The 27319-nt window shown below is 46.2% G+C and overlaps 1 protein-coding gene across 1 annotated transcript in view; it reads right to left on the bottom strand.

The window, feature by feature from the left end:
• Nucleotides 1–27319, bottom strand: part of LOC146860897 (uncharacterized) — a 1545865-nt gene that overhangs the window by 1326095 nt on the left and 192451 nt on the right. Inside the window, exon 5 of the mRNA XM_085646178.1 lies at nucleotides 6446–6567. Within this exon, the coding sequence (XP_085502304.1) occupies nucleotides 6446–6567 (122 nt within the window). The remainder of the gene's footprint in view (nucleotides 1–6445; nucleotides 6568–27319) is intronic.

Genomic DNA, 27319 nt, shown 5'->3' with positions numbered 1-27319 from the left:
AGCTGTTAGCAGTAAATTCGATGCTAAAAGCTAGGCTCTCGCATTCAGGGATGGTTTCGGTCGTAATGCGGCACTGGTACTGGTCTTTCAAAATAATAGCCAGACCTCCTCCTCTACCCTCTGTCCGGTCCAGTCTATGGATTTGAAAACCAGGGGGTAAGGCAGAGATTATGTGTGGCTCTGAATGGGGGTTGAGCCAGGTTTCTGTCAAAAAGACGGCGTCCGGCTTGCGCTCCTCAAGTAGTAGAGCGATTTGTGTACTATGTCTCGGGAGCGATCTACAATTTAATAAACACATATGGTATTCCTGCGTCGTGGATAGTACTGTGGTGTTATAAAAGGAGTGTTTACATCCAAGACAGTGGGGGGGAAGGTCGGCTGGTGCATAGATGTGTGCACAGTGGACAGCCGCCCTAGCCCCAATGTTGTGGATGTCTAATGAACTGTATGTCCTGACCTGGGATATGTGGGGGCCAGGGATTGTGGCCCCTGGTCCCGGTTGGGCGCGGACGGGCGCAGACGGGCTTGCCTTTGGCGCGCCTTCGGCGCGCCGCCTGCGCGCCCGCTGCGCGCGTTCGCCAAGCCAGTGTTTTTGGCCCCAGTGCCCCGGAAGTGGTGGGGGGAGGGGGAGGAGTCAAGCCCGAGGTCCACCCTCCGTTCGATCGGCACTTGCCGCGACGGACCGGGGTGCAGGGCAGCTCCAGGTGACAACAGGTAAGTGGATAAAACTTTTAAAATTCTTAAAAACAATTGTGAGCGACAACATACAAGCAATAGCGTCCTGCGAACCGCAACTCAGCCGTACTAGCAGTACTCTGCTGCATCCGCTGCGCGTTCGCCAAGCCAGTGTTTTTGGCCCTAGTGCCCCGGAAGTGGTGGGGGGAGGGGGAGGAGTCAAGCCCGAGGTCAACCCTCCGTTCGATCGGCACTTGCCGCGACGGACCGGGGTGCAGGGCAGCTCCAGGTGACAACAGGTAAGTGGATAAAACTTTTAAAATTCTTAAAAACAATTGTGAGCGACAACATACAAGCAATAGCGTCCTGCGAACCGCAACTCAGCCGTACTAGCAGTACTCTGCTGCATCCGCTGCGCGTTCGCCAAGCCAGTGTTTTTGGCCCCAGTGCCCCGCGAGTGGTGGGGGGAGGGGGAGGAGTCAAGCCCGAGGTCCACCCTCCGTTCGATCGGCACTTGCCGCGACGGACCGGGGTGCAGGGCAGCTCCAGGTGACAACAGGTAAGTGGATAAAACTTTTAAAATTCTTAAAAACAATTGTGAGCGACAACATACAAGCAATAGCGTCCTGCGAACCGCAACTCAGCCGTACTAGCAGTACTCTGCTGCATCCGCTGCGCGTTCACCAAGCCAGTGTTTTTGGCCCTAGTGCCCCGGAAATGGTGGGGGGAGGGGGAGGAGTCAAGCCCGAGGTCAACCCTCCGTTCGATCGGCACTTGCCGCGACGGACCGGGGTGCAGGGCAGCTCCAGGTGACAACAGGTAAGTGGATAAAACTTTTAAAATTCTTAAAAACAATTGTGAGCGACAACATACAAGCAATAGCGTCCTGCGAACCGCAACTCAGCCGTACTAGCAGTACTTTGCTGCATCCGCTGCGCGTTCGCCAAGCCAGTGTTTTTGGCCCCAGTGCCCTGGAAGTGGTGGGGGGAGGAGTCAAGCCCGAGGTCCACCCTCCGTTCGATCGGCACTTGCCGCGACGGACCGGGGTGCAGGGCAGCTCCAGGTGACAATAGGTAAGTGGATAAAACTTTTAAAATTCTTAAAAACAATTGTGAGCGACAACATACAAGCAATAGCGTCCTGCGAACCGCAACTCAGCCGTACTAGCAGTACTCTGCTGCATCCTGAAATATGAACATAAATCATACAACCAAACATAACTCTAAAATACATACATTTGTATTTAACATAAAAACAGAAACACTAATTAGTGTCCACCATAAAAGACAATAACTGGAAAAAAAACTCAAACTAGATGAATACTAACCAATAAAAACAGCCATTAGGCAAACTAACAAGTGGAAACATATTGGGCCCCATCATGAGGTTGGCAGTCCATGGGACCGCCAAACATGTGGTGGCAGTGTGGCAACCGCTGCACCAGCAGTCAGACCACCATATTTTGAATTTGGCTGTCAGACCCCCACAGGACTGCTACAATCGCTGGAGATCATGGATCCTGAGGCCGATGCGGCACCGACAAGCATATTACAAGTTGGTCATCGAGACCCTTTCCATGTGGTGTGCCCCACCATGAAAAAAGGTGGGGGTGAGGTAACTCAGTGGGCCCTTACAGGGCCCCCTGTAGCATCTGTGCATCACATTACAGAAAGGCAAACAGAAACTCTTGCACATGGGCCACATCTACAGCCAAGAAAGCACAAGCACCACAAATGTACACTTGAAATGTACAAAATATTACTCTAATGCTTATTGCAGGAGGGCTATCACAACAAATTATGTTGTTATTAATGTAAGCGAGCACACCCACCCCCCAAATGTCACCAAAGTCAATGTACTGCAAGGTTTGGAAGAGGCAAGTACTAGTTCCCAGCAGCCCATGACTAAAATTCTAAAAGACTGACTCCCGAAAGTAGCTGAACACATCACAGGTCATCTATCAGATATGCCCACTTCGAGATGTTTGATAGCACAATCTAAAAAAGACCCCAGTGATACTCCTCTTGCCCCTACAAAATGCAAACACATGCAAATGCTTGACCACTTAACCACCACACATAATGAGGAGCCCTTCCTCTTACATTATGGCCTTAACAACAGCAAATACATTATTACATTTGCTACAGCAGATAACGTATTAAGACTAAGGCAATGCCAAACATGAATGATGGATGGAACATTCAAAATGTGCCCTAAGCCATTAACTCAGATATACACCATACACAGTGAATATCAAAGACACTAATATACCCCTTGTGTACACCTTGCTGCCTAATAAAAAAAGTAGTACTTACTATGCACTACTGAACCTCATTAAAATTTAAACAAAAATCTACATTCCACATACAATAATATTCAATGTTGAACAAGCCATGATACAAACAGCATTTAAACTATACACACACACAGTCATACAAGGCTGTTACTGCCACTTTAACCAAAGCATTTAGAGACTTTACCAACATTATGCACACTTTAGAATATGTGATTAACAGCCAATTTGCCTTTGAAATAAAAACAAACTGTTTGCACTAGCCTATGACTGTACCAGAGGTAACTTACCACTACTTATAGATAGTCCATTATACGAGCAAAACTAACACAAACTAAATCCCCTGATGAACTACTTGGAAAACACTTGGGTTGGCAGATAGCATCGCTCTGGACACAGCCGCCAACTCAAATTCCAAATACCATGGTGGAATGTCTGTGACAGCACCATGGCTTAAGAAACAAAAACAAACAAAACAGTAATGCCTTCCAAGCCTCATTAGGGAGAGAAAAACCAACACTTTACAAATTTACAAAAGGACAAAGCTACCAACAAGCAAGAATTGGGCAATCGATAACCCCAATTTAATACAAAATAAGCAAACAAAAACTGTACATTGTTTGACATCCTAAATGTAAAGTTTGAATCTTTATTCACAACAAAGAAGTAAACTACTTCAAATCAATAGAAACTCAATTCAAACTCATAATCGGAACCTAAATATATAAACATTATACAAACAAATTAATTTCAGAACAATTTTAAAACTCTATATTATTTATAAAAAGTTGAATTAAAATGTCTTTTTTTACAACATACTTAGGGCCCGATTATGAGTTTGGCGCTGCCCCACTCCCACACTGCCAAACTCGACCACCGACCTCCCACCAGATTGCGAGTTTACTCATGGTCAGGCAGGTGGCCTTTTTGTAGTCCCGCAGCAGTGCAGTACAAAGGCTCATAAGTGAGCCTTAGCACTGCAGCACTGAGTGAGCTCCAAACCTGTTTTGGAATGGCATGGACTGGTGCAGTCCATGCTGTGCAGGGACTGGGGGCACAACATGTGCCCCCCTGCATGATGCATCACGTGGCCCTGTGGAAACAGGTGACCATGTGGGGCCCCTTTAGTTTACTCACCGCCACCGTTTTCATGGGAGGCTCACTGCCATGAAAACTGGCAATCAGCCTGCCATGAATGTCCGATAAAGCAAACCCAGCTATATGCAAATCAGTCTTGACTCTGTGCCTCCTGGGAACAGTCCAGCCCGAACTGCCAAGCTAGGTCTTCCCTGAACCGGAAACAAGCATCCTGGGACCGGTTTCTGGGTAACACCCTTCATCAGCCAGACTAGCTTGAATCCAGTGGCAAAGTGAGCAAGGGACCCACGTCTGGGCATACCCTGCCAACTTAGGGTGAACAAAGCAAACGCAAGGAGATGATGGACGGAGCGCTGAAGCTTTTCAGACACTCACCCCCAGTCACAGATCTTGGTTGAATCCATCATCATTCTTTAGCTCACTTCGCCACCTCAGTTCAGACCCAGCTATATGCAAACCAGTCTTGACCCTGTGCCTCATGGGAACAGTCCAGCCCGAACTGCCAAGCTAGGTCTTCCCTGAACCGGAAACAAGCATCCTGGGACCGGTTTCTAGGTAACACCCTTCATCAGCCAGACTAGCTTGAATCCAGTGGCAAAGTGAGCAAGGAACCCACGTCTGGGCATGCCCTGTCAACTTAGGGTGAACAAAGCAAACACAAGGAGATGATGGACGGAGAGCTGAAACTTTTCAGACACTCACCCCCAGTCACAGATCTGGGTTGAATCCATCATCATTCTTTAGCTCACTTCGCCACCTCAGTTCAGACCCACAAGGAACAGGGTCAAGACTGATTTGCATATGGCTGGTTCCAAACTGGGGTGGTGTGGTGAGCAAAAGAATGATGGATTTAACCCAGATCCTTGTGACTGGGGAAGAATGTTTGCATTGTCCAGCATTCCGTCCAACAATTGTTTCTTTTGCATTTGTCGCCCTAAGTGGGAAGGGTATGCGCAGACGTGGGTACTGTGCTCACTACACCACTGGATTCAATCTAGCCTGGCTGATGAAGGGTGATGCTCGGAAACCGGTCACAGGATGCTTGTTTCCGGTCCAGGGAGGAACTGGTTTGGCAGATCGGGCTGGACTGTTCCCACAAGGGACATGGTCAAGACTGATTTGCATATGGCTCGGTCCAAACTGGGGTAGTGTGGTGAGCAAAAGAATGATGGATTTAACCCAGATCCTTGTGAATGGGGGTGAATGTTTGCATTGTCCAGCATTCCGTCCATCAATTGTTTCTTTTGCATGAATGTCCTATAGACCGCAGTATTCACAATCAGGCCCTTAGATACTTCGATATGAAAGCAATACAAAATCCATCAAATAAACACAAAAAATAATGTCATTTACAATTAATTCTAAATAATACTCAATTAAATCTTTGAAAATATTTAAATACTATAACTTATAAATTAATATATCATAAAATGATTCTATATTCATACACCTAAAACACATATTGTTATACTATTTTATTTAATAAATTATATTTCCAACACAAAAAATAACAAAACAAGAAAAAAACTGTATAAATTAAAAATTAAATTAATTAAAAAAATGTTTAACTTCAAAACATGTATTAATACATTTATTATTTGATCACAAAATATAATTTTGAGAAAACATTAATTCAAAGCAAACATTTAAAATGTTGCCAAACAATGTCAAAAATGTATTTTGTAAAATATTGATATAACATATTTACAGACATATCAAAACAAGTTTTAAGTATTGCAATTTATTTACAAATTGATACAACAAATATTGTTTTTAAGTTACAACATATAAAAATACTTTCTCATATAATAAAAAACCTACAAATAAATAAATACAAAATTATTTTAAAAATCTCCACCACCATTTTCGATATAACCCCAACATCCACCTTCTATAGCATAATATATTATTTGAAATGTAATAAATAAATCTAAATAATACTATACTTATAATATTTACAAATTACATAAAACTAATTATATATGATTTATCACCAGAAAATTAACACATAACACTAATTAAATACTACAGTAAAATTTACCAACACTATTGTGGCTATTTGCCATTCTTGATGGCGAGTTAGGTGGACTGGTAAAAGAGCACACTAGCAAAGGCTGCCAACCAATACTGATAATATTATTATGAGATCAGCATCATACTCATGCAGTTTCACATATATTTCCAAAACCAAAGAACAACATAAATAAAACATGCATTTTAAATAAGGAAGGAAGAGGATGATTGAAAACATCAGTGATAATATTCACCAAAGGCTCAGCTTATACCGTAATTATATGTCAGTATGAAAGTAAGAATACATAGCATACGTCTTTGGATACCAAAGCAGAGTTTGAATGTGTTTATGTATCATATATGTACCTCTCGATGGCAGTTCCCAGCTTGTATCTCAGGTTGGCCATCTTCAGGCACATCGTTGCATTCTTCTCCTGGTCCATTGAGCCTTTGAAGGTTTCCAAAGAGAATCTCAGACACATTGAACCCTAAAACAAACCAAAGAATCTTGAACATGTATTGTCACATAGAAGGTGAGCTATTATTCTGTGCATATTGTAGTGATCTTGCACACAATGTAAATCATAGAGAGCAGTTCTAGCTACTAAGGAATGCAACCTAAATCTGTCCCAATGGCTATGAAAAATAACACGAAATAGACACTCAATCAAACTATTTTAAAACACAATGAACCAAGTAAAGCATTTCCTATGTGCTTAATGTTATTTGTTTGAAGACACACATGTGTTCATTTATTTATTGAGCAAACGTGAACCTGCTGTTCACTGGCTTTTGTGGGCAGTTTCATTATTTGCTCGTCTTTCGTGGGCAAAACAGGCTCTTTCTTCAAAGGAATATTGCACAAACGCAATATAATTTTTTTTGCACAAATAGAGTAAAATATATTGATGCCATCCAGAAAGCTTTTTGCTTGAAGGCTATTTATTTCAAGTGTTTGCCGCCACAGGGAACCAGCGGCCAGGGAGTGCAAGAATGTCATATTTTTCCTAATTGTTCCCCTAACCCCCCTCCCAACGGGGATGGTCAGGAGGCAGTTGGTCCAGCGACTTGAACACTAGGCTGATCATAAAATATTCATTGGGGTTTATCACTCCAGACCGATGCGTAAGTATGATCAAATACCGGTGAAACTCTAGTTTGAAATGAAATTCACCAGGAGGTAATTTTCCCAGGACATGTCAGACACCCTAATGGCAACCTTCTGTGTTGCAGTGGATCATGCAGATGTAGAAAAGCCTCAACATCAGAGATGGGAAACTGGATGCACTCAAGGCGAGGGTGCTCAAAATGACTGCCACACTTCACACGTAGGTGAAGATACCCATGTCTGCAGAAACCAGAGTTTCCACTCTCGAGTACAACACTACAGGTACAGTGAAAAAGTCGGATATGGCTAAGATCCGGAGGTAAAAAAAGTGAAGAACGAAGACCTGGAGTTTAGATCATGATGCAACAATCTGCGACTGGTGGGTATCCCTGAATTTACCAACACTGGTAACATGGCTGACTACATCAAAACCTTCTCAATTCTCTCTTTAGGGTGGACATTTTCTCTAATCTATTAGCAGTGGAACATGCTCACCGGTTGCGGGTACCTAGCCCCTTTTGCACCCAATTATCACTCGACATTTCAACTACAGAATTCGAGATACTGTATTTCACCTTGACTGTCCAGGAGGTGTGCTGTAAATACATGCCTCTAAAGGGCAAGCTCTGGCGGGTCAGAATCTAGTATACAATGCTGTGCACCACATATTTGGAAATGACACGTCATAGCATTAAATGTGCCAATTGTGAGAAGCCTTATTTTACCATGTTTAGCACTGGTTAGCAGTGAAAAAGTGCACAGAGTACTAAGACAAACAAAAAAATCATTTCAGCAAGCATGAGGAGTGTAGGCAAAAGGATTGAGGAACTACCACCCCAAGGCTGACAGGTCTAAAACCCATTGACAGGAACCGCCACCAAGGGGGTTCCTGCCAATGTATTCAAACTTTTCTGCCCAACTCTGTGAAACATGTTGGAGCCATACAGAAATGTTAGAAAATCTTCTTTTATTTTCATTAACAAAACCCGAAGGTGGTATTTTGTCCTTGAAAATAAAACAACACAATATCCCCCTTGCTATGGGAGTCATCTTCCATAGCTTGGTGCATTTTTAATCTTTTATTACCCCTGAACGCCAGCAAAAAAATGGCTATATGTCTACCCAAGTAAATTGGGCAGGCAGAGATATAGCTAATTCTTTGACAGCCCTTACTCCTTCTGACTGTCGGAAACATTTGCCCATGGGGAGACAGAGTAGTCTCTGCTGTTGCCAAACAATGGCCTGCCATCATATCAATTCAGCAGGTAGACCATTATATATTGGAAGTAATGATACTCTGTTGACATTAGAAAGGAATATGCTTACCACCAACTTATAAATTGGCCTGTTAATCTAAGATCATGCACCAATTAAATCCGGAGCTTAACGGGGTGCTGTCTTTTTAGACGACCCTAAACTAAGGCTTATGATTCCCTGGAGTGAAGAGCACCTGGGGGAGCAGAGCATGGGCATGTGGATGCTGGTAGCAGACCACATGCAAGCTAAGAAGGAAGCCTGACGAGCAAGCCAAGAAGGATGTGAGTGTTGGAGGTCAAGAGACACAGAGACGGGCTCTCACTGATCCGGCTTGAGTCCAGTGCAGTGACTGAAAACCACTGGACACTGGGATCTTGACCAGATTAGAGCTCCTTATCAGCCCCCCATCATCGCCCCCTCTAACTGCTAAATAAGAATATTGAAGCTCGAACCAGAGATCGTGGAGGCGACCATTGTCGGCATGCTCGTGCCCAGGCCAGTCTTCTTGATGAGCATATCTTTTCTTTGTTTGCCTTTGGGAAGTACAGGGGCAACACCAAACTGGTCTCCAAATGCCATGATGAACATAGCACCATCGGTCCAAACCTGACCCTGAAGCACCTGCGGAGCCATGTAGCAGGTTGAGTTACTAGGGTCCTGATTGGAGTTGGTTTGACCTGATCATTGGCTGCTGGATGCTGCTAAGCACTGTAGATTTTAGACCCAGGCATCCTGAGAGGCACCAGAAGAAAATCTGTTATTATGGTTCAGCAACTCTGAACTTTGAGAGTGGGGGAGTGAGAGGTCTTGCTTGCATGTCTTTTCTATTGATGGCATGATATTTCCCTGTACCCGACTGCGAACTATCCAGCCAAATTTGTTTTCTGCTGTGATAGCGACTGCCTCTTGGGTGCAGTCACCAAGAGGCTGAGGTGGAAAAAGTGGAAGCAAAAAAGAAGTGGGAGAGGCCAAGGTGCTCGTGCCCCAGATGGGTGCAGTGTGGTGTCACTGGGAATTGCTACACTCGCATACTACCTTGGCTGTGTGAGGTTGTTGGGCAACCTGCCTGTGGCATGATGTTTGTGTCGGGGGCGGTGCTCTGGTTGGGGGGTGCCACATGTTGTCCCATAGCTATACTTGGTGAGGCATCCCTGAAGTGTACAGCTGGTGACTATCCGTGGATGGCCCTTTTTTGTCCTCTCTTAGCATAAGGCAGCAGTCAGTTGATGGTCAAGAACTTTGAGGGCTGACGGAAGAGTCTGATTAGAAAGGACCTACTTTGGTGAAGTTGGCATTTGGACTTTACTAAGTTTTAAGGATACAAACGTTGCTGTGATAAAGCACCCAAAAGATAACAACAGAAAATACATGACAGGAAGGCGTTAAGTAATTAGTAGATACAAGTGGAAATGAATGGCATAAGGTAGAGTGGACACAAAGGCAATTGGAAAAAAATAATTATATTCTCAAGTGAAGGCTTAGGAGTTAAAATCTTTGTAGAACGTTGGTTGTCAAAGATTGCCCTGGATAAAGTTGAAAGAACAGGCAGCTTTGGAGAAAGTGATCGTATATGTGGCATTGTCTTATGAACATGGTGGGCTTGCTGCACCGGATTTTGAGCTTGACTATAATTGCACTCAGGCAGACTTTGCACACTATTGGTTATATCACCTCCACAGTATGACCCACTGGAACTCCAAGTTACAGATGCTGTAATGCCTGTTTGAGCAGCACAGGCGTATAAAAGATTATGTGCTATAAAAGGGGAAGAGGTACTACTGGCAAAGCCATGTCGATGGATGTTGACAAATGGGGATAGGGCTCTTGATCAAAATGCTTACATCTGTTGTGGTTTTATACATAAAGTCAGAAAGTAAGATTCTACTATGCTGTAGGCCAATTCCATAAGGAGCAAGGAACATTTGTTAATGTTAAAGAAAAAGTAACTAGTTTGATCAGCTGCTTAATCATTGGTATGGATGCAAATACCAGGCTGCAATGGGAGATCATTGTCCTCTAAAATGATATCTGTGCCACCTCACTGGAACATCAGTACAAAAACACTCTGACTGCTTTCATTATTGTTTCTGCACTTGATGACTCCATTTATAAGAACTAGATCTTGCCTAAAAAGAGAATGAATCTGGAGAAGAAAAACTGAGATTTTAAGGATAAAGAACGACTGAAGTGCTATCTTCACCAACTTCTAGAGAGCATGATGGTGTCTCCAGCAGCAGGTCAACATAGCAGTGTCTCCTATTGGCAATACAATCCCTATTATATCTCACACCTACTACTAAACCAAAACCAGCAGCAACACCAGAAACATAATCTGTACAGGATTGTTTTTTAGGAGTTCTAGGACTTATATCACATACACAGTTTGTAAGAAACTTAGGAGGAGACAATGAAAACCTTCTCTATAAACAAGATGTTACAACAGCCATGTAGACAAAAACCTATTGATCAGTGGCGTAAAGAAACATAAGGGATCCCCCTGCAAAGTACCTGGAGGGGGCCCTGTGCACCAGACCCAGCCAGAAGCTCAGAGCCCCCCCCTTGCATCATTGAAGCTGAAGGGGCTATTGTTACTCCACTGTGTTTCAACATCCACATGTTGTGGGCAGGGGTCCAAATCTACATCCTCTATAAGGTACACATTCATTCTAGATTTTGCGGTCATCCCTTAGCCATATAGACTGACCTTTCCAGATTCATGGAATAATGAACACTCCTCTTCCATAGCTCCAATAAAGGAGTGCCAACATCCGTCCAGTTTCAAGCAAAGTTCATTGTTGCAACCAAGAGACAAATCTGTAATAGTCTGAGTTTGTAACAGTTTCTAGCTAGATCAATCGGAATTAGGGTACTTGGGATGCGACCACCCAAACACCTCTTCAAGCATTGACAGGAGCCTTTTCCAAAAAGCAGCCACCACCCCACAACCCGAGACCCTATGTTTAAAATCCCCATGTGTGGCTATGGAGGGAACTCATCAGACTCATTCCCCACAAATCTCACAAGTGCTCATTCTGGCACAATTGAACCGATGGATCAACTCTCTCCATCAGGGAACCCCTCCAAGTCTCCTGGTCGGATAATTATCTGATCCAGTTCTCTTGGATCATCGCAAAGCCTCTTTCCCTTAAAGATATGGTTCAAGGCAGACCGTCACAGAGATTAGATATCCCTGTTTTCTGTAAGGCTCTACTAGATACCCGGCCGACTGCCGCTCTTAACCTAGACCGAGCGCTGGAAAGCCTTGCCAATTGGATTTCCCAGGCAATCGAATCCTTAATTACACCCCTTTTTAGCAGACGAGTAAGAAATGCTCCCCCAAAACCCTGGTACTCCGGCAAACTCAGAGACCTTAAACAGGGTTGTAAAAAACTTGAACTCTGCTGGAGATTGGATTACTGCCCATTGCTCTTCCGGCCTCGGCAAATTGGTGTGAGGAGCTGTCATCCTTTTTTATCGAGAAAATACAGACAATTCAGGACAGTCTAGGGACTGGCTCTCTTGAGCGGGCAGTGTCCCACATCCCGTACTTTTCAGTTCCCATTCCGTCAGCTTTCCCGCTGATGGAATTCTCTCCCATTGCTTTGTTGGACACACTGTCTATCCTCAAATCACTTAGGTTGTGCTGTCCCACAGACCCATGTCTAGCCAGGCTATTAGCAGGGGATGCGGAGGTGGTTAACCCAGAGGTTAATACCATCATAAATTTGTCTCTCCAGACCGCCACTGTTCCATTGTCATGGAAACAGGCTAAACTGCTGCCACTTCTAAAAAAGCCCACGCTAGACCCTACCAATCTTGCCAGCTATCACCCTATCTCCCTTCTTCCAGCAGTGGCAAAGGAGTGCAAAAAAGCAGTCTTTAGATAGCTGGATGCCTATGTCGAGTCATCCGATGCTCTCCACCCTGCCCAATCCGGATTCAGGGCGTCATACAGCACGGAGACTGCACTCGTCGAAATGTCGGAGGCAATAAGGGAGTGCTTGGATGCAGGCGGCAGAGCAGCTCTGATTTTACTAGACCTCTCTGCCGCCTTTTATACGGTGCCCCACCAACAACTTGCCTGACTTTCGAACATTGGAGTGACTGGCCATGCCTGGGATTGTCTCAAATCCTTTCTAGAGGATCGCACCCAGCAGGTTTGGATACCCCCATATTCGTCGGCCCCTAGAAAGGTGTCCACAGGAGTACTGCAGGGCTCTACTCTGAGTCCTCTGCTCTTTAATATTTATATCACGCCCCTAATTTATCTTGCAGAGGAGCTGGGAGCCAAGATCAAAGCCTATGCAGAGGATACCCAGCTCCTATTCACTTGGAAGGATAACGACCTGTCCTTGGAAATAGTCAAGAAATGTCTCTCTACCGTTTTCAAATAGCTTGCACTAGCACAGCTGAAATGCAACAAGGACAAGTCGGAGGTCCTTCTGTATGGATCCTTCTCCCCATCTTTCAGGGAAACTTTGTGGGCCTTAGAGTACCCTTGGCCCAACTCATTGGGTAACCCTGATAAGAACTTGGGGGTTTGGTTTGCTGAAGACCTTAGGTTCTCCGTGCAGATTAAGAGGCTAGCTGTGGTTTGCTTTGGTACTCTCAAATCACTTAGAAAGTTTTTTCCATTGCTACCTAGGACAGCCAAAGAAATGGTGGCCTGTGCTCTTATCCTGTCATGCATCGACTATGCCAATGCTCTGTACATTGGCATCCCTGGCTACCTGTTAAAAAAATTGCAAACAATACAGAATGCGGCTGCGGGATCTCCATTGGCTCCCAGTGGCCCACAGAGTTCAATTCAAAGCCATTACTATGGTTCACAGAGCCTTGTATGGATTAGGGCCGACATATTTTAGGAACTGCTTTGCCTTCTATGTCCCCTGCAGATCTCTGCGTTCAGCCGGGCAACGCTGGCTGTGATCTCCCGTTTCCGCAGGACGCGTTTGGGGGGTTGCTCCCTTTCCGTCAAAGCAGCGGTAGCCTGGAACTCCCTTCCCACGGAACTTCGGAACACTCAGGATCCTAGGCTATTCAAGAAACAATTAAAGACACTACTCTTTAATATGCCGATCTGAACCTCAGAACCTTCACTCTCACGGTCACCGCCCGCGCCGGGACAGTCTTGAGTATCTGTGCGCGCTATAAGTGTATTATACCATGACATATAACATAAAAATTTCTGTTGGGTAAGGTATGTACTTTGAAAATAATTCAGTTTGATGATCCTAAAATATGATGCGGAGACAGATTCCCAGGGAAACACATGCCTCCCTCCAATCCCCTTCGAAGAGCGAACCTAGATCTCTCTTCCTCCCCTCACAGAGGGGGGAAAAAGTGTCAGGAATGTTATTCACTAATGTTATATAGATTTTTATGCATATGCAACTCTTCTGTCGGGACTTTAGCTTCTAAAGGACCAAAGTTATGGAGGTCTTCATGTTGCCCCTAATCATGGACGCCAATTTACCAACATGCCAGTGGTAGTGGAAGTGACATCACATGTCCTTTGACTTTCACTTTCACTCACACACATATGCTTATACATGCACACACATTCACAAATAAACACGCTCTGCTTGTACATACGCATTCTCTCATATAACCACACACTCACCCGTAAGCAAGCACACAACATACATTTAAAAAAATGTTTTTTTACTTACCTCAGCTGTCATGTAAATGCTATTTGTACTTCATTTTCCATAACCCTAATAGTGAATTATGCAATATTGTTCAATATTAGTAATATACAAAAAACTGATAGAAAACAAGGCTAGTGGAGACCCAACCGATGTCCATAAAGATGAGCTTCCCCAGCATTATTGGCACTGATTTCGCCATCTCTGAGGCCTGTGTTGCACAAAGGCAGGGCCAGGGGTTGCAAGGGGCAAGCCAGCGGTCAGATCAGTGACCCCTTGTGATCCCTGAATGATGTCCATGCTCTTAATCTAAAGCCAAAGGGCATGTCACAAATATAAGTATTTGAAAAATTTAGAGTGAAGTAATTCAATTTTTTACTGTAGTGTCGCAATAGACTTTCAGGCACATGCATCAACGGTTTTTGCGATTCGCAAAAATCACCTGTTTGCGTCCCAAAAAAAAGGTCTTTTGTGATGCATTAATTAAATTGCGATTGCATTTAAGGAATCGCAATGCAATTTCCCACCGATCCCCACCATCCCCAAGCACTTCGGGACAATCTCCCAGTTGGCCAGTTTTTACGCATTCGCCGTAACTGTGACAGTATACAGGAATACGACAGCAGAGCAACTGAATGAAAGAAAAACCTGACCTCCCACCACTAACCCCAATATCTTGTTGAAAGGGCTTGCAAAAGAGCCCGGAACATTCACAGGGATGCTCTTCTGGAACCTAGACTTAGAGGGGAGAATGTAGCTTTGACATGTGTAACCTCTTTCACCCTATCCTTCAATCGGGTGCAAAAGATCATTAATAGACACTGGTCCATTTTGAGCACAGGGACCCTCACTATCCCTAAACCCAGGTTTGCGTACAAACGCACCCGTAACATTAAGCTCCGACTAATATATACACGACCACAGAAACCCCCAAAGGTGATCCAACCCACCCTTTGGAGTTTACCTAAGGTTTCAAGCCATTACCCATGTGGCAACTGCACCGCGTGCAACCTGACGAGAATGAGCAAGGAAATGCATACTGGGGAAGGTCGCCCTTGGGTACTGAGAAACCACACCAACTACAACACCAGGAGCGGTACCTGATAGCCTGCCCATGCAACCTACGCCACATTGGTATGACCACACAAGCTATCAAAACTAGGCTGACGGAGCATTATAGAAATATCAGATCCAAACGCATTACTACCAAGATGACCACTCACATTGTTAATAAAAATCACACCCCAGAAGACCTACAATGGACTATCCTGGAAGCAAATGATTGCTGGGATCAGCGACTACCGTTCAACAAGGAACAACTTGGGCCTTTCGACTAAAGAGCCTTCTACAGGGATTAAATGACGACATTCCATGGTTAGAATGCATCAGATAAACCCATGACTGCATTAGACACCCCATAACCCTCTGACTGTGATGCCTCAGCCCATAAGACAACGTTACAATCACACAGGGGATACTTATCTCCACCTTTCTCTTCCTTTTCATAATGGACTTTATGTCAGATGAGGTTCCAGTTGATAGGACTAAATAAGAATATCACAGTCTCCTATGTACTTAAGAACCAGATCAGATAGTTCAGGTATCCCTGTATACGAGAGTCTTTCAATCATAGTGACCTCTCATCTACTCCTACAAGGTGCCCGGTACACCAACCGCCAGTCGCAAGAGTATTGAGCACAACAACTGGGTACTCTATACTTAATATATGACATGGTCACTACACCAGCCTAGTCCTTTAAGGGATCCGGTTACACATCCAACAGTTACCACAGTATTGAACATAACAACTGGTTTCTCTACACTTAATAAATGATTTAGGTACTAGACCTACTCTAGTTCCCTCCATGATAGCAACTCATAGTACCCCAATAGGGAACCACTTTTCAACGGTCCAGATAATACCAGGTGATTAGATCATTGAGTCATCCTTTATCCATACATTTATCCTACTTCAAGATGGCCACCACAGAGAGTCCCTACGTACTCCAGCACTCAGATTAGTATCAACTTTCACCTGAGCTAAGCCACTTTCGGGTCACAGACCCTGCCCAAAGAGACTGAATTGCAGTGGCAGAGAGGCTTTCAACAATGTGCCAATATGCCAATCCAAGCATTAATATGCCAATCAAAGCATGTTGATATTCACATATGCGAGATCCCTACACATCATTTAATGACATATGTTATGTTATGTTATGTTAGCTCATATTTATATAGCGCATGGCTACGCCATGGAGTGTCCCGGCGCTGGAAGAAACATAGACCACATAACGACAAACAGAGCTAGTCATTTCAAAGGGAAATCATAACTGGAAGATCCACGTTTTGAGACTCTTCCTGAAGGAAAGGAGTTCAGGGCTCTGTCTGACGGATAAAGGAAGGCAGTTCCACAGCCGAGAGGCCACTACATGAAAGGATCTGCCCCCTACTCGGGAAAATTGCACCTTAGGGGTGGTAATCAGGAGTTGGGAAGAGGATCTGAGAGTGCGCTGAGGCATATAAGGTTGGAATCTGTCCCAAAGATAAGGTGCTCCAATCTTGTGGAAGGCTTTAAAAACCAAAACCAGGGCTTTAAACTGAATTCTTTTTCGCACCGGGAGCCAGTGCAGTGATGACATGAGTTGGGAGGTATGGGTTCTGGGCCCTGTCAAAAAGATGGCCCTGGCCGCTGTGTTCTGGATCACTTGCAGACGGCCCAGGAAATATTCAGGGAGGCCAAGATACAGGGAATTAACATAATCTAGTCTAGAGACTATCAAGGCCTGAACCACTGTCTTCTTGTAGGGGACTGAGAGCAAGGGAAGAAAATTCCGAAGCATTCTCAGCAGCCTGAAGCAGGCCCCAGCGACTGTATGAATTTGGGTCTTCATGGAGGGGACCGAATCCAAATTGACTCCTAAATTCTTCACGGTAGAGACGGCTGACAAGGGAGGGGACATGCCCTGAGGCCACCATGCATGCCAATCTTCACACGGACGTGGGCCGAAAAAGATGATCTCTGACTTCTCAGAGTTGCATTTTAGATGGTTATAGCTTAGCCAGGAGAAGACTTTAGAGAGACAGATTTTAATTAGATTGTCATTGAATTCAACACCCTTCACGCAGGTGAACAACAGCTGAGTATCATCCACATATGACACTATTTTAGCACCAAATTTCTCGGCGAGAAGGGCGAGCGGGGCCATGTACAAATTAAATAATGTTGGGCTCAGAATTGAGCCCTGGGGGATCCCAACATGCATAGGAGGAATCGCCGCAGAAAAAGGAGACGACCAAATAGTTTGGGAGCGGTTGGTAAGAAAGGACGCAAACCAGCTCAATACCGCCACCAATACCACTCTCACGGAGTCTTTGCAGTAATCTAGTATGGGGCACGGTATCGAAAGCTGCAGAGAGGTCCAGTAAAACCAGTACTGCATTACCTCCTCTGTCTAACGTAGCTTTAATTGTCTCTGCAACTTCTAACAAAGCAGTCTCGGTGCTAAAATTAGCTCTGAAACCTGACTGGCTAGAGTGCAGCAAGCAGTTGGGCTCCAAGTAGTTTGTTAAAGCCCCATTAACAAATTTTCCATAACCTTGGAAAAAAAAGGCAGGAGTGAGATGGGCCTATAATTACTGGTGGCCGCAGGGTCTGCCATAGGTTTCTTCAATAGCGGAAGAATTTTGGCGTGTTTCCACGTTTGGGGCATCGACCTTTCCCTCAAAGCGGTGTTCAGAATAGGGTTCACTATGGGGTTGATCACTTCCGCAATGGGAGACAAAACTTTAGCTGGGCAGGGGTCGGAGGGGGAGCCAGATTTTAAAGATTTCATTAGCACCAGAGACTGCTTCGAAGTGATCATAGGGAACTCCGTGAAAGACGTACTGGAGTGTGGACAGACCTCTAACTGAGTTCCCCCGACATCCTTCAGGTCCAATGACTGTTCTACAAAGGAGTCCTGGATAACTTTTATTTTTTCATAAAAGATGCAGGCAATGCGATCGGTCCGTTCGCTTGTAGGAACACACGGTTGGCTGATTGTGGTCGGGGAGGAGAAGCTTTTTACAATATTGAAGAGGGTTTTGCTTTTATTAGGTGCCAAATCAATTTTTGTTGACAGAAAGAGTTTCTTTTCCTCACGTACTTTCTTGTAGTGATTTTTCAAAGCAAGTTTATATGTCAATTTATCAGAGGAGCCATATGTTCTCCGCCACTCTCTTTCGAGATGTTTACATGCCCTTTTGCTATCCCTTAGGGCTTCGGAAAACCAAGGGGCCGAAACTCGAGTGGGTTTAGCAGGCCTCACTGAGGGGGGAGCTAGTTCCAAGGCCTGTCGTTGTAACCAGCCCTCTAAGGCCTGCACATCTAGTTCCAGGGTACCACTTAAGGGAATCGGGTGATACCGCATAGCGCACTGAATGGCCTCAGGTGTCATCAGATGGAAAGGCCTGAAACTGTTACTGGCCCTGGCTGTGTCCGAGAATTGGAGTCTTGCATGTTCTCTGCGAATTTTAAACTCGACCAGATGGTGGTCTGACCAAGTTAGAGCTAATGGGACATCCATGTAAATCTAGTTTGAAGAAAAGACCTGGTCCAATGTGTGGCCTTTGTCATGGTTGGGAAGACATACATATGGGATCTGGTTAAAAATATCAAAGGATTCATACAATCTCGTGGAATCAGGATCCAATAACTTGTCCATGTGAAAATTGAAATCACCAAGGACCATAAAATGGCTATATTTATCTGCAATGGGGGAGATAATATGGCTAATGGATTCCACAAAGTTCTTTGCCGGTCCAGGAGGGCGGTAGATTACTACTCCTGCCATAGATTGCTGGGCCGAAAATGTCAGAAGAAAACCCAGACTCTCAGTCCCCTCTATCTCCGTATTTACTAATGGCATGCAGGAAAAAGAGCTCCTGTATACTATGGCTAACCCGCCACCTCTTCCGGTGGAGCGGTCCTTCCTCAAAATCTGATAGCACTGGGGGATCGCATTAGCAATAGTAGGGTTGGAAGCATCCGTTAGCCAGGTTTCTGTGAGAAACAACAGATCGGGGGAGGAGTCGACCAAATAATCATATATTTCAAATTCATGTTTTTTAAGGAGCGAACATTCAGTAAGGCGGCCCTCGGGAGTTACATTAAGCATCTGCTCTAATGCTAGGGGCAATCGTGTCCATTTTAGCTTTGCGCTCTCTGAGAAAAGGGCAGACTTTCCAATTGCAATCTTTGCACCTCAAGGAGAGGTTATTCTCCAACATATCTAAGTAAGGTCTGCAGGCAGAGCGCTTATCAAAGTCTAGGAGGTAGTCACTGCCATATGCAATTATAGTACTTACTTATGAAAATACACCTTTCACGTGACAATGTTAAAGAAAGATGGTTACTTATTATGAGCACCCTTATCAGCAATTTGTTTTTCATTTGCTCTTTTGCGCTCCCTTTCTCCATTTATTTTCTCCTTCTCTCCAGGTTGGATTACATTATACTTCAGAGAAATCATTCTCTAGGTACTTTCTGACCTGATGCTGTTCCACTAGAATATGCAACGTCCCACACCGCTTTCTTAGGACTCACACTAGGGTCCTCACTACACTCACTGGTCCTGAAGAAATGCCTCGGGTCCACCTTGACCACTGGGGCAAGAAACATATCGACCTGACCTAGCCTCAAACACATTGCGTTTATGCTCCACTCACGAGACAGTCGTACCTCCTAAACCGGCACCGAATGCTACGTTTTTATTGTATTTTTTGTATTTACCCAAGGGATCCCCTGTGATAAACTCACCATAAGATACCCTTCAGGTAATTTTAAACTCACAGTCAAGCTCCATGGCACCACACACCCGCACGCACTATCATGGCTTTTGCTTTAAAAACATCTCTGCCAAAGAGCCCTATGATGAAGCATGACACCCATATGGGTGTGTGAGGGCATCACTTCCAAATTTGGAAGATCCCCTCCACATTATTCCCCATCCAACCATCTTCTCACTAGTAGTCCTATTTTCCTCTCTTCTCGATAGGAACAAGTACCCCATCCATGTGATTAAACTCACTGAACCGCTTTAGGACCATGGGTTCTGGACCTTTATTGTGCTTCTAGCCCCCCTCGCATTTTTTGATATATTGTGAAAATGTCCGCCATGACGTAGCTCTCTGAGCTCCCGTCCTGGCCTGTGATAAGTTTTCAGTATCTGTGCCAATAGCTGCCATTTGAGCCATTCCGAGGATCACCATAGCTGCGGTGAATGTGGTGCTCCTGTTTGCGGGGTGACAGTGTGATGTTGGGGACCTCCACACCTCCGTGAGAAGACTGTGGCCGGACGACGGCCTGGTGGTGATTGGGGCATCATCTTCTAATTGTTCAGCTTGTGACGTGCACAGTGATCTGGGGATGTGTGGCAGGCCACTGAGATGGCAAAAGCCTATGGAGCACTGGAGACGAGTCATCTACTGGGCTGCCGGCCAGGCATGGTGCGGTGGTGAAAAGAGGTGCCATTGGTTGGAGAGGTAAAGCAATCTCCATATGGGGAGATACAGCTCGTTCATGCTCGATGGTGGCGGCAGTGAAGAGGAAGTCTCACACAACAGCAGGAGCCTATGCAGCATTTAAACTTGGGCTCTATGATCGGAGCAGCTGGAAGGGGCACACAGATGGCAGATGCCACTAGGGGCCACTAACACCCGGGGTGCAGCAGTTTTTTGCTGGTGGTGGGTGGGCCTTGTCTGCTAGCATTTTGGATGCTATGATAAAGCCCTCCTTAAGGGTGACTTTCCCCTTACACGAGGACAGACAGAGCATTCTACTCTGTGTAAAGTGTCCAGCGAGGAGCGGTAGTGGAGTGTGGCGAGGTGAAGTGATGGAGAGGGGTGCTGTTGGGAGGAGTGGTCACGTGGTCTCTATCACTGGAGACATGACTGCTTCAAGCTCAGAGGTTCCACCTGAGAGGTGGGAGTGCCGCAGAACAGCTGGAACCCATACAACGTGTGGGCCTGGGCCCAGTGTGTGAGCCAGCAAGAGAAGCACACAGACAGTGGTTGCCCCTGGGACAGCCGATACACTTGGGTGCGTCGGTTTGTCACCAGCAGCGATGGGGCTCTACCTGCTTACCCTTCAGACTCTGACTTGAAATCCCCATGAGGTTGTGATCCGTCACCCACCCTTGAGGACTGTCAGAACCTTGTGCACTGGTTAGAGGGCCTAGCGAGGTGTGAAACTTGAGTGCTTTGCAGCTGAGGGGTGCGGCCACGTGGTCTCCATATCAGCAGATGCTGCTACCCTGTGAAACAGAACTGTTGACAGCAACGGGAGAAAAGTGCAGTGGCAACATAGGCCTGTGAGTAGTGCGGGTTGGGGTCCATGACCAGAGGGGCTGGTGTCTAGAGACTGGGTGAGTGCCTAGATTTCCTGTATACAGTCTTGAGATTTGACATTGCAGGTGGAAGGAGCCCTCACAGACCCCTGTGGGCCAGGGATGGACAGATATTGACAGCTGAGGAGCTCTGCTGTGCCATTGGCTGTGATTGAATGGAGGGCATCCCAGATGCCCTGTTTACCCGCCACCTCCTCCCCAGGGCCAGTGTCTGGGGCTTCTCTGGTGGCCATATCCCTACCCCTCTGATAGCTGATTTACTAGCCTCAACGGAGGTAGCTGAAAACCATTGCATGGCTACCCAGCCTCTAATTGTAGGAGTGGAGTACAGTGCAATGTGAGACTAGCGGTGCAGGAGGGGGCTTGGTGGCTAGCGCTGCTATTTCCCAGCATGTCCTGAGGTTACAGGCTGGCTTGGTGATGATGGCTGGACTACCATATAGCAGGAGTGACTGCTGGTGAGTGTGTTGATGCCCTCTGAGATGTACTTTGAGATCTGGTGGTACAGAGCATGGGCAGATCACAGGGTGTGAGCAGCAGGGAACTGGCCAGCCCCAGCCCATCAACAAGGTTATCTTGGGGAAAGATAGAGTGCAGTGGGGGGCCCAGCAGACAAAGACGGACTGGTTCAGGGCCATTCAGATGCCCAGATTCTAGCCTTAGTTGAAGCATCCATTGTGACTGTCCAGGCAAAAATAGAGACGGTGTTGTAAGATGTTGGCCTGTTGCGGGTGGACCTCTGAAAAGTGATGGAGCAGTCATGAGCCGCAGAGCAAGATGTGTCCAAACTTCAGGGAGAGGTGTCTGCACTCTGAGCAGACCTGACTGCCCTCTCGTGCGAAGACGCCTGCATTGGAATACAGAGCCGAAGGTGCAGAGGGGAGATCCAGAAGATGTAATCTCTGGTTTGTCGCATTTCTGGAGGATGCAGAGGGACAGGCCCCAGAACACTTTTTTCAAACGCTGGGTTGTGGTGGCCAAGTTATCTCCCTTTTTTGTGGTGGAAAGAGCTCACCGTTCTTTTGCACTGAGACCACCCGCTGAGGCCCCCTCACATAAAATGATCACTAGCATACTTAATTATAAGGACAGAGATGCCATCCTTAGAGCAGTCAGGCAGACAGGGGACCCCACATTTGAGAACCAGGTGGTTCACCTATACCCAAATTATACGAGGCAGGTACATCAGATGGTGGGGCTGATATTTTGGGGATGTGAAGCAGAAGTTAATGGCCATGGGAATGCAATACATGCTCCTCTACCTGGTAAAGATGAAAGTAATGTATATTAATCGCATGCACTTCTTCACCTCGACTGAGGCGGTTCGAGATTGGTTGGAGATACAAGGAGACGGTGGAATTCCAGCCCGACCTATTGTGGCTCTGGAGATTTGAAGCAGGGCCTGCGTCGGTCATGGATGACTGGTTGACATAGGTAATGGGGTGGTGGAGTTTCCCAACCCCTTCCCAAGTGGTGGTTTGGCAGAATGGCACGCTTGATCTGGAGTAAAAAAGGTCAGAGAGAGAGAGGAGATGAGAGCGCTAGTGGAAGCAGTGACTGCTTTCATTATTGGGTAATTGTTTCTGAAGGTGGGGGCAGTTAGTGACTGTTGTGGAGACCTGTAATGACTGCGTTGGTGTGTGTTAGTGGGGTGAAAGTGTATTTGGTGTGCATGAGACTGTGAACTTGGCATTTTGCTGCTATTCCGGGTGGCTTCCTTGAAGGTAGATACTGTGAGCAGCTTCCCCCAAAATCACTATTGAGATGGAGTGTTGGATGTGAGAATTTGATTGGGCCCCAGTGGTTACTGTATAGAGAGTGAGGATTTTTTAGTGGGGTGGTACATTGGGGATATGATGTTTGGGGAGACACAAGTTGTTTTGTGTTTTTACCCGGTGGGTGAGATGGGGGTATTCTCTTCCAGTTTCCTATGCAGGGGGTTTGGGTCAAGGGGCTGAGGGGAGACCAGAGGGGCAGTGCCTGATGTGTTGTATCATGGTTGTGGGTTTTAGGTTGGTGTCATGGAATGTTAAGGGGCTTAGGTCTTACATTAAAAGATACAGGATGCAGACCTACCTCCAGTGCTGGGGCATACATATTGCTCTCCTACAGGAAACGCACTTGATGGAGGGACAAATGCAGAAGGTGCAAAAGAAATGGAGGGGACAGCTGCACTCTGCCACAAACTCAAATTATGCCACCGGAGTTATGATATGGGTCACCCCTCAGGTCCCGTTCACAGTTCAGGTATTTAAGGCTGATGTTGAGTGGAGATGCCTCTTACTGTATGGCGTCATGGATAGGAGGAAAGTATGTCTGACGAATATATATGTGCTCAACACAGATGATGGGGAGTTCTGTCTCGAGGTGGAGGGTGAATTGCTCCCCTATATTGGGGGTCCCCTCTTATGGGCTGTAGATTATAATTGTGTATTAGATGGACAGTGGAACAGGCCTCCCTCACAACTACACACAAAGCTGCAAATGTTAATCACACTGATGAGAGGTGTGATGGTGTGTCTGCTCTGTATAGATGTATGGCATGTGACTCACCCAGGGGTCAGGGAATTTATGTGCTATACTCGGCTCAGGACACTTGTTCAGTTTTTAGTGTCAGAGGACCTCGATCCAGAGCTCTTAGATTTTCAGATATTCGGTAGATTACTCTTGGATCACTTGCCACTAATTTTGGGGTGGGTAGTCGATGGATCTAGACCCAAGGTGCCCATGTGGTGGCTGCCCCAGAGACATTGGGAGACCCCCAGGTCTGTGAGGAGTTTTGCATAATGAAAGCAGGTTGCTATGAAACTAATTGATCAAAAGCACTTTGGTGGGGGGTGGAGTGGGAGGCGCTAAAGGTTGTAATACATGGGGAATGCATGTCTCGAGTCAGTGGCACAAGACGTTGCTTGGTAGAGACATTAGGCGAGGAGGAAAAAGAACTAGTGAGACTCCAGCGAAAGACTCATGTTCTGGGTGATCAACTATAGGTACTCCTAACGGCCCGAGAAAGGTAGGGAAGATCTGGAATAGACTAGATTGTCTGGTCCAGTAATATTATCACCAACTATTGCACAGGCAAGGAGGAAAATAGGGGTGCCTCCTAGTGTGCCCCCTTAAGAGAGAACGCCCACTGCCAGTGATCCTCTCAGTAAAGGGTATGGATGGCACTGTTGCAGGGGCGCAGGGCAGCATCAACACTTTCTTATGGGATCACCAGCGACTGTGTAGAGAGGTAGCTTGAGACCGGGTGGAGGTAGCCAATCGTTTCCTAGATGAATTGGTTCTTTCTCACCTTACAGGGGAACAGGAGAAGGAGCTGCAGATAGTGCTATGGGTGGAGGTATTGAAGAAAGCACTACACAACACTAGATACCTGAAGAATCTCCCTTGGAGTAAAGGAGTTACTCCCCTGCTTGGCAGGCACCAAAGACGCAACAGTCCGGTTTGCATCTCTGAAGCTCCTGAGGACTCCGAAGAATTTTGCAACACAGGAGGAGGGTTACCGTGGTCTCTGAGGTCGATCTGTGCGCTCAGCAACTCTGAGGCCTGTATCCGTCGTGGAGACCGTGCAACCCAAACTCTGACACCGCGATGATTTGCAGAAGTGTCAGCTTTGAGGCAAGCTCTGCAGCTGAGCTTTGGGTTACTTGTAGCCCTAACCCCGAGCAGCATTTGCACCAAAGATTGCCCGCCTACACTCCTCGAGTGTTAGGTGAGCTGGCCCTTTGTGTTTTCTCTCGAGGTCCCTTCGCGATCCCTGGTCCGTTGACTGGTGGGTCCCTGTGAAGGCACCTCTAACTTTAATTGGGCTTCCCTGGCTGCCCCAGTCGTGCCCTGACTCTCCATCGCTTGGGGAGTCCCTAGGACCTTGCTGATCCGCACTGAAGCATCTTTCCTCTTCCTGCGTGGGTTGCTGTTACCAAGGCTTGTTGTGTCCACTTCGGGCACCAACGCTGCAGCGCTCAACATCCTTCATGGGACAGCTGGAATCCAGCTCCTGGTCATCGTAGACGCCTCTTGGTCCTCGTGGCTGAAGAGTCAAGCTTCCCCTCTTTGTACCTGAAGCACCCGACATCGGTGGGCATTCATCTATCGTGCCCCTGGTCACTGGCTAGTGACCCAGACTCTGTCCCCTCTACTTAAGGGTGGGCGACAATTTCCGTTCCACACGCGGAACTTGCGAAATTTCGACATTTTCGCATTCCGCGTGGAACGCGAAAATGACGAAACTTCCGCAATCCGCTTCGGAACGGAAATATGCAGGGCAGAATTCATTCTGGCACGATGCTCCGTCATTAAACCTCAACAGGAAGCACTTACAGATATAAATAAAGCAGTTGCCCGAGTTGAAGGTCAAATTCAGTAACGTATTAATCAGCACAAAAGATTCGTGAGCACGGTGGAGGCTAGGCAGGTGTGCTTTCTCCCCATATCTACCGTCAACAATTTGCTGTAATCCTTGATGGAGCTCTGTGCACCCATGAGTTTCTCGTGCGCAATCCCCTGACACCAGGAGGTTCTGTCTCCTCATCTGCTGCTCTGATCGGTCTCTGGCCCTTTATAAACAAGAGGCATGTGAACTGCATGGAAGCCCCGTCCGTTTGGCCCCAGCCCACACACCAGCAGTGTGCAACGTCTTACCGCCCTTTCCCCACTAAGATGGACAGCTCACTCGAGGGACCCCGGCGCCCGTCGGCGCGGAGGCACAGTTACAGACACAGATGGTCACGGGAGACAACTCTTCTGGCCCTTTACGCAGCTGTAGTGTTGGAAAAGCACTATACATTTACCCAACGAAGTAGCACTTACTGATTAGCCAGTAGAAAGTACTCCAGTTGAGTAGAGGTATTGCACAAAACGGTGGCATCCTCTTGGGTAAATATGCAGGGCAGTATTCATTCTGGCACGATGCTCCTGTCACAAAAATTAAACCTCAACAGGAAGCACTTACAGATATAAATAAAGCAGGTGCCCAAGTTGAAGGTCAAATTCAGTAACGCATTAATCAGCCCAAAATCTCTGCGAGCACGCGAAATTTCGTGTGTTCGCGGAGATTTTTTGCCGTTTCGGGAAATTTTGCAAAAGGTACTTTTGCAAATTCCGCCCACCCAAACTTTCAGGTTTTTCACATCTTCGATCCAGGCTTGGATCTCTTCGGACACTTCTCCTCTTCCCGGCAGCAGCACTTTTCAGCATCTTGCCATTGAAATCGACGAAGACGCCCGACACCAATTGACACCTATGCACCCGGCTTCCCTGATTGAGGTAACACGAGTACTCCGGTGCTCCCATGGGTGTTGGCCCTAGAACCATCTAAGTACAAAAGGGTTTGTTCCTAGTCCATTTCTAAGTGTCCTAATCTTTACAATTCCAACCGCGACTTCCCCCATAGAAGCTAACGGAGCTCGCAGCCGTGTTCTCACACTGCACACGTCCCCCGTGGGTCTCCTGTGTCACTACCTTGGGTGGTTCCATGGGGTCCCAGCGATTCTACAGGCTCTAGGCCTTGCGTCTAGTCAAGTCGTGGTTCTTATATCACTTTCGTAATATATGGTTTGGTTCGCCCCTAGGGCCTATCGTATATTGTGCTAATTTACTGTGATATTTTAAGTGTAACATATGTGCTTTGACCTCTAGCCTCATAAATAGACTAGCAGGGTGTGTTTAGTAATAAATACATATATTTTATATATATACCTGGTGCGGTACTCCTTTCATTTGGTCATTCAAGAGATTATAGACTGGAAAAACAAGCTGCTTTACATTCCTCTAAGACTAAGACTGTCCATAGCTACCACTAGGATAGCTTTTAAATAAGGTTGTCTTTAACCTATCATCA

This window comes from Triturus cristatus, chromosome 3_1 (assembly GCF_964204655.1).
Source record: "Triturus cristatus chromosome 3_1, aTriCri1.1, whole genome shotgun sequence".
Taxonomy (NCBI): Eukaryota; Metazoa; Chordata; class Amphibia; order Caudata; family Salamandridae; genus Triturus; species Triturus cristatus.
This window is presented reverse-complemented; position numbering and strand designations above follow the sequence as displayed.